Source organism: Glycine max, chromosome 15 (genome assembly GCF_000004515.6).
Source record: "Glycine max cultivar Williams 82 chromosome 15, Glycine_max_v4.0, whole genome shotgun sequence".
Lineage (NCBI taxonomy): Eukaryota > Viridiplantae > Streptophyta > Magnoliopsida > Fabales > Fabaceae > Glycine > Glycine max.
In genome coordinates this window covers 52,829,180-52,838,264 of record NC_038251.2, presented here as the reverse complement: position 1 = coordinate 52,838,264, position 9,085 = coordinate 52,829,180, and the positions used below count along the sequence as shown (strand labels likewise).

General features: G+C 31.3%; 1 protein-coding gene across 1 annotated transcript; it reads left to right on the top strand.

Annotated features, from left to right (window-relative positions):
- Nucleotides 1-7,443: 7,443 nt before the first annotated feature.
- On the top strand, nt 7,444-8,803 carry LOC100784279 (serine/threonine/tyrosine-protein kinase HT1). The gene has a single exon (XM_006598592.3). The coding sequence runs from the start codon at nt 7,444-7,446 to the stop codon at nt 8,428-8,430; it is 987 nt and encodes a 328-aa protein (XP_006598655.1). The 3' UTR covers nt 8,431-8,803.
- The last annotated feature ends 282 nt before the right edge of the window (nt 8,804-9,085 follow it).

The following is a 9,085-nucleotide window of genomic DNA, read 5'->3' as shown; positions in this document are numbered from 1 at the left end:
TTATGCAAATGTTTGTCGTTGTATCAAGCATGTTACTACTAATTTTGTTGAAGTGCAAGTGTGAGGTAAAGTCTCACATCGTGTAAAGATAAAAAGTTTAAGCACTATATAAGAGAATCTAAGACTCATAAACTTGAGTCTTAAGGTTTTGGGTTAAAGTATAGTATCAGGTTTATAGTTGTTCATGACCCATTGGGATAAATCTCCATAGGATTTACTTCCTTGATTTTCCAACAAATTTTAACCAAATCTTATCTTTTTAAAATAATATATCAACCTACCATATTCATAATTCACATGTTTTTTTGGGCAATGCCTGTAATGGAATATGGAAAGAATTTTCTTGACTTTATCAACCTTCTATGCCCAAATGAGGTTAAAGAGGGAAGATAATTTTTGTTCTTAACTTTCTATATTTTCAACATTTTTAATTTTAGTTGAACAGTTAGTCTGAGAGTATGATTTTAAATTGGTTATCCTGGTGTAAAGTTTCAAATTGAATTATTTGATATATACACTTCGCTGATTGGGAATTAAAAAAAGATGGGAATTTAAATCTTAATTCATATTTTTTTTATTTTTTAATAATTACAGATAATTACCCTATGTTAATTAGTTTAATTAAGTAATAACCTATTATGTGTATATAAACGTCTAAGTGTATTTTTTATTTTATTTTACAGGTGTCTAAGTGTATCTATTATCTTCGTTCTTTTCAGTTTTCACTACTTTTATATGATGAAGTAATAAACTTCAGTCTCCCAGCATGCATTTGCTATATCTCCTTATTCTTTAAAATTTTAATATCAATTAACAATATGTAACTGAATATCATAAATTAATTTTTAATATTTATCATCAAAATTGAAATGTGTCCCAACTGAACAATTTAACTCATCTCTTTTAATATATCATTTTCAACCCTTTAGTTATAACTTGAATTTATTTTTTTTAAAAATAAATTATCAATAATTAAAAATAATATTATATTACAACATAAATTATTTTTCATAAATAGATATAATTTATGTATTAAAAAATTATTTATTATAAAATTTAATTATAATATAATTTATATATGAAGAAATATTTATTTATTATAAATTTTAGTTGTATAAAATAAAACATGTAGTGTAAAAGCTAAAATACTAATAAACAATCTAATTATCTTAATTTGAAAGAATTAAATACTAATAAACAATCTAATTATTTTAATTTGAAAGAATTCTACAAAGCAATCATTTAGAAAAACAATGAACTTAATGAACTTGACTAAGTCACAAATCAAGAATAAGTCTTATAGTTAACCTAAAAAATCAAAGCTTGTAGAAATATTTTGAAATCCTACAAGAAAGCCAAAGACCTTTAATTATGATGGTTATAAAAAAATTTCATTACCTTTATAAAAATATTTATCCTTCACTGTTTAATTAATTCGCATTTAAATCATAACATATACCGATCTTATTTATCATAATTAATTCACATTCAAAATTCTATATAACAATTACAAGTATAATTATCTTAATTTATATATTTAAAAAATATTTATTTATTATAAATTTTAATTACAATATGCTTCTTTATACATTTATTAGTAATTATTTATTAAAAAATTAGTTTTATAAAATAAACATTTATTTAGGCTAAAATACTAGTCGAAATAACAAAACAACACATCATTTTTATGAGTTTTGAAGTTAAAAAAAGTAGATGCAATGGAATTCATACCTGATAGTTTCCTGTGTCAAATATTTCACATGATTTACGCACCTTCCCATTTTATCAGTCATCTCTCACAACATGATCAATTAATTGCTTATTGCTTATGAAGGAAGATACTTGCAAGAAACCATGGAAATGGGGAACAACAACATGTTTTGTCCTCAAAACATTTTTGGCAAAGAAGGATCCACTCCCCACAGTATGGGTCGCCACTCGCCCCCTGAGCCAACTCAAAATATGCCAGTACACCCCACCAACGTCCCCTCTACCATTCATAAGTAAACACGGTGAGATTGCGATTTCGATTACTCCTGCGGATAAAAAAACTAACAAATTAACAATTAACATTTATCGAAAAAAAACACCACATCCTTTCTTCAATCCCAAACAAGCTTCAAGCCATTGTTTTCTTCTTAATTATTATGATTTCTTTGTTTCTGGTGTTGTTTATAGCGGATCATAGTCCTCATGGATCCACCCTTTAGCACATTGAGAGCTTTGCAGCCACACAGTCTCTTTGGTGTTGTTTGGATATAAATATGAGTGCAAAGACCTTTTCATTATTCTTCCGAGAGCGGCACGAGGGCCAGTTCAGTCCATCAATATGCTAGAAATGTTCCACGATCATAACATGTAATGTTTTATTAGCCTTTTCACTTTTGATGTTTTGAGTTTTTATGATATTATTTGTATTGCACACTTGGATAATTGGGTGTGTTTCAAGGAGGAGGATTTTCACTTGAAGAATCCATAAAAGATCAATCCAATAGGTTATATGTTTGGAAAAGTTGTATTATTGTTGATTAGAATATATTATTAAATTAGTCTTTGAAGGTGGTTGTGGTTTTGTCGCATTCCTTGATATTGCGGGAAGTGAGAAATTGTGGTTGAAACCATGATCCTCTACCTATTTTTAAAATTTATACGACATTAGTGTAGAGGGAAACATTATTTTAGTCCTTGAAAGATTTGGAATATGTTAGGTTAGTTCCTAAAAGATAAAAATAATCTTTTTTGTATTTAAAAGATTAAAAAGATCGTTAATATAATCCTTTGAATAGGATACTGTTTGGGTATAAGTGTGAGGTGAATTTTCACATCAAGTAAGAATAGGAAGGTTAAACATTATATAAGTGAGGATAAGACTCATAAACGTGAATATTAAGGTTTTGGGTTAAAGTATGGTGTCAAGTTCATTCATATGATTTGTTAAAGGCAATAGTGGATCCATGGACATGGAGATCCCTTGTATCAAACGTTTTCATAGCGGATGAGTCCATGCATGTAGTGCTTTGCCACATCCTACCAATCCTTGAACCATCTTTATGTTGGGTAATCAACGCTCCCTCAAACAAAATTATTCACACCCATAAAGGATTGTGAGAACACAACAACGATTACATCGTAGGAAAAATAATAACGAACACAAGAATTTAGCATGGTTTGACACCTGTTGCCTACGTCCACGAAACCGTCTCAAAAATATTTCACTATCACAAAAATGATTACAAGATTGTAACCCTTCCTAGATTGTGTATCACTTTACAAACTCGAGTTTCCTACTCAATGGTTACAAGAAATGATAACACTCTCACACAAAGACACTTTTCTCTCAACAAAGTGATTTTGTTTCACAATCTCTCTTCTCACACACTCTCTTTTCATGTGTATCTTCTCCACTAATTCTTTTCTCTATTTATAATGAAGATTACTACCAACTATAATAAATAAGTTCTCTTGGAAATTGAAACAAAAACAAGTATCAATGCATCCATTCAAATAGGTTCTATCTAGTAAAATGCAATCTTTTACTTTGCATTTAAACCACCTAAACCTTAGTGGCAAAAATTCAATTCCCTCTATGCATTAAATGTATCTTATTTTTTGGCTTGGAACTCTACAATTCTCCCCCTCAAGCCAAAAGAGAAATATCATTTGATCAATTTGAAAGTGAACAAACTCCTTCTCCAACGGAAGTATCTCCCAACACTTCTACAACATTAGAAAACTTCACTTTCTTCTTCACTTTGCTATTATGGTTCCTCTTCAAGGCCTGCCCATCCAAATAGCAAAAGCTACCTTTATTTTTTTGTCCCTGCAACACCAAGTGTCTTCCCTTGTACACCTTGCATCCCCACTTTGAACCAACATACTTGTACCTCTGTGATGTCATCTCCCATATAGAAATGATATTGACAACAACAGAAGGTACAAACCTCACATTTGAGAAAGTTCGAATAGCACCATCATGGAGCTTCATCCTCATGCTCCCTATGCCTTCAACCTTCATTTTTTCATTATTCCTTAACTTGAAATGAACGAATTCTTCATCTATTTTCAAAGTGTTAAATATCTCTCGATCTCTATGAATATGCTTTGAGGCAACAGAATCTATCACCTATTTTGTTTTAGCGACCTCATCGTTTTCATTTTTAACACTTTTTACTACATTAGCTTGGGAGTTGACACCATCTTTGTTTATATCTCTTAACTTCATCAAGTCCTCCTTCATTTGTTTGCACCTAGCTTGAACATGACCATTCTCACCACAATAGTAACATTGCATTGTTACTCATACCTCGTTGTGGATGCGATTGCGATTGCGATTTTGATCTTCCTCTTGGCTCATCATGTCTCCTTGGATGATTCCTCCCTTGCTTAGACTCCACCACAACTAGTGCATGGTGTTCATCATCAACATTTTCAGTTATCAAAATTCTTTCATTTTCTCTAAGAATGACATTCACCTAATCCAACTTCAAAGTTGATCTTCCCACAAGCAACATTTGAACCAAAACTTTGGAGGACCTTGGTAGTGAGGCCAACAACAACATTGCTTGCTCCTCATAAGAGAGTTTATCATTTGCATTCAACAATTGACTTACTGATTGAACTTGTTGATGGAGATCTCGTCCCATCTCCATTTTGAGTTGATACAACTCCATCTTCAAACAAAGGCGATTGGTTAACGACTTTGATGCATAGATATTATCGACCTTCTCTCACTAGGCCTTCGGTGTTGTCTCCTTTAACATGTTGTGTTTTATCTCGAGAACAAGGGCTAACCAAATCGTGCTCACAACCTTCCTTTGGATCTTAGTCCACTCGATTTCATTTATAGAAGTCGATCTTTCATCTTCTAATGCCTGATCAAGACCTTACTGCACCAAAAGGTCTTGAATAGTACTCTGCCAAATTATAAAATTTATTTTTCCATCAAACAACGATATCTTGAACCTTTGTATGCTCTCGGCCATAACTCTGATACTACTGTTGGATAATCAACGCTCCCTCAAACAAAATTAACCACACCTACATAGGATTGTGAGAACACAACAAAGATGATTACACCGTAGGAAAAATAATAATGAATACAAGAATTTAGTGTAGTTCGGCACCTCTTGCCTACGTCCACGGAACCGTCTCAAAAGTATTTCACTATCATAAAAATGATTACAAGATTGTAACTCTCCCTAAATTGTGTATCACTCTACAAACCCGAGTACCCGACTCAATGATTATAAGAAATTATAACACTCTCACACTTTTCTCTCAACAAAGTGGCTTTTTTTCACAATCTCTCTTCTCACACATCCTCTTTTCATGTGTATCTTTTCCACTAATTTTCTTCTCTATTTATAGTGAAGATTGCAACCAATTATAATAAATAAGTTATGTTGAAAATTGAAACAAAAATAAGTATTGATGCATCCATTCAAATAGGTTTCATCTAGTAAAATATAATCTTTGATTTTGCATTTAAACCTTAATGGTAAAAATTCAATTTTCACTATGCATTAAATGAACCTTATTTTTTTACTTAAAACTCTAGATTATGCGCTCTCTCCCGTGAATTTGGAGCAGTTATTTTATGTTTTTGGTGACTTGGTTTGCAGGGTAGATATACATTTTGAATACGTCTACGTCATTGGATCTTACTCCTAGCGTTGCTTTAGTTGTCTAGGTTTCAAATTCTTCACTCATAATTTTATCCATAGATCCCCATTAATGAAATCAAACCCCCCAGTTGTTCAATTAATATTCACTCACTTATGAGTATCTATATAGTTAAGATGTGATGTGATTCAAATGTTACGGTTTATATATATCATAAGAAGGAACCCAAGCATCCTTTCCTTCCAGAAATTCCACGAGGGAAAGTGTACAGTCAATAAGGTCATTAGGAGAAAATCATTACACTGAAGTTATTATACTTTACAGACCAGACGTGGAAAATTCATAATACGTGCATTTGTAGATTGGCGCGTCTGTAAATTGGAATTAGGTATGCACTAAGGTTTCGTATATATGTGAATTGGAATCCGTTGTGCACTGAGTTTGTTTTCCTTTTAGAAATTCTTAAAAAATAGTTTGTTTTAAAGGTTTTAAAAAACTATTTCTCTTATCATCACTTCTTTTTTAAATTTTCTTTCATTATTTTTTTCTTCCATCTTCTGATCCTTATGTTTGTGTTGCTGGAGTGATTTTTTTGTTTTTGAAAAAAAAAAGAAAATCAAATCAACAAACTCTCAAGTTTACTATCGAGTCAACCAGTTAGCAAGTTAAAAAAATTAAATAAAAATGTAAGTCATTTTCATCTTAATAACATTAAACCCTTTTCTCTAATAACATCAAACTCTCGATGAAAACTACTATAACATCTACAAGTTAATTGATAATTGATTGTCTGATGTATTATTACTAGACTTGTTTATTTAGATATTTTGAACTTTATGATTTATTGTTTTGTTTTATTATATTGTTGAAATGTTTAATTAATATGTTATTTATATATTTTTTGTTATTATTTTCACAAGAAGTAGACTCATACGGATCCAGTCTATGGATATTTTGTTATTATTATATTTTGTTATTATTTATAGAATTCTCAGAGTTTTTGGGTAAACTCTAGAGATTGGTAACCTTGAAATCAAGGATATATTTGTTTCTCATTTTTTAAAATTTGTTTTCATTTCAGAAATTTTTTAAAATTTTTGTTTTAAAAGTTATTTTTCTTATCATCACCTGTTTGTAGTTTGTTACAACGAATTTCCTATCATCCAGTAAATTTGTTTTCAACTTATTGAAAAAGTAGTTTTTTCAAACAACTGTTTTTAAACATTTTTTCTCTGTTTTAAAAAAAACTAAAGAAGCGTAACAAATTTTATACTTATTGTGTTTCCATTTACTGAGATTTAAAACTGCCCATTTTTTTTAATTTTAAAATATACCAATTTGATTTAGTAATAAAAGCAATGGATTTTTTTTTTTGTAAGAGCAATCGATTAAATTTATGTTTAAAATGTTTTTTTAAACTTAAAAAATAATTTAATGTTTTTTCAAAAATCAAAATTGTAGTTTCAATTTTTTTTTTAAATTTTACTATAATTTGTTTTTTCAAAGCTTACCCAAATGCTCCTTATTTTCATAATATATAATGATAATGATAGGATTTTTTTTTTTAACCAGAATGATAGGATAGTTAAGAAAAAAATGCCTAATTAGTTTTAAAATTTGAATTAGCATAACACTTTAAGAAAATGGACATTTGTTAATTATTATGGCGGGAAGTTGATATAGGATATAAACAAACTTTTTGATTAGATCCGACTAACTAGGAACTAAACACTACTCATTCAGGTTTCGATCAAGAGTTTTTAGTTTCAGCGAAATCATAACCAGACACCATTCTTCTCATAAGAGAGTTATTAATTTATTATGGGGAAGTTATCAATCAAATTGCACGATAAGTGCAAGAACCGCAAGGAATCATCATCATGGCCATTAACAAAGTGTTTTCAGCATGGTAGTGGAAGAGATGATGCAATTGGAATTACACAAGAATGGGGTATTGACTTTTCTAATCTCTTCATTGGGCACAAGTTTTCTCAAGGTGCTCATAGTCAAATTTACCATGGTATATACAAAAAGGAACATGCTGCTGTTAAATTCGTCAAGGTTCGATATAATGATCAAAAGGGAATCCCAAAATCCCTTTTAGAGGCTCAATTTTTAAGAGAAGTCACACATCTACCTCGTCTCCACCATCAAAATGTTGTGAAGTTCATAGGCGCACACAAAGACACTGATTTTTATTGCATTCTCACGGAGTATCAGCAAAAGGGATCTTTAAGGGTGTATTTGAACAAGTTAGAGTCCAAGCCAATTTCTCTGAAGAGGGTGATAGATTTTGCTTTGGATATTGCTCGTGGAATGGAGTATATACATGCACAAGGGATCATTCATAGAGACCTTAAACCGGAGAATGTACTTGTTGATGGGGAAATTCGCCTCAAAATTGCTGATTTTGGCATTGCTTGTGAGGCTTCGAAGTGTGACTCCTTGAGGGGTACGTACCGTTGGATGGCGCCAGAGATGATCAAAGGCAAACGCTATGGGAGAAAGGTTGATGTGTACAGTTTTGGGCTTATCTTGTGGGAGTTGGTGAGTGGAACAGTACCATTTGAGGGCTTGAGTCCAATCCAGGTTGCTGTTGCTGTTGCAGATAGGAATTCAAGGCCAATTATTCCTTCACATTGCCCACATGTTTTGAGTGGTTTGATAAAGCAGTGTTGGGAATTGAAACCAGAGAAGAGGCCTGAGTTCTGCCAGATTGTTCGAGTTTTGGAGCAATTAGATCAAGGCTGCAGCTTCTTGCCCCCCAAGAAACTCAAGCAACACCCTCTTTCATTACGAAAATGGTAATCAAGAGTGTAGTTTTACATTCTGAATTACCCTTTCGGTAATGAAAGGGGGTCGTTGACATTGAAGGAACCCAAAACATGGTGCAAAGGTGTAGTAGCCGGGATCATTATCATCTTTAGAATGAGTTTCCTCTTTGTATTCATAAAATTGGTCATGTGCATTAAGTAGTGGCCTGATTTTTATAACTTGGTAGTACAACCATTCCTTTGTTTTTTGAAAGGAAGAGTTAGTTGTTTTAGATATTTATCACCATGTCAACTATTTCATTTTGTTTGAATTCTGGAGTCAATTGTTCATTAGAAAAGAAGACATGAATTGATCGTCTATGTACAAAAGGTTTATATATATAATACAGTACAAAATCAAAAGCTAATGGATGGTGTGAGTGAGCACTTTATTTTGCTCACTTTTATTCAGTTAATTTCAATCTTTATTTCTTTCTCTATTTATATTCTTTCATCTTTGTTTATCATTCACTATACTCTCTTTTCAAATGTTTGCTTGCTTAAGCAAATGCTGATTGAGTGGAAGTAGAAAACTGATAATTTATTACTTATATACTCAGTTACTCTCGTTCAACATTTTCTATTGCAAGCTTTGTAGTTGTTCATTTTGATATCCATTCATTTGATCAAAGATTTGTTGATCCCATTCT

Bases quoted from the DNA above. Each gene is read 5' to 3' on its own strand.
- LOC100784279 (XM_006598592.3), top strand. From the start codon at position 7,444: ATGGGGAAGTTATCAATCAAATTGCACGATAAGTGCAAGAACCGCAAG.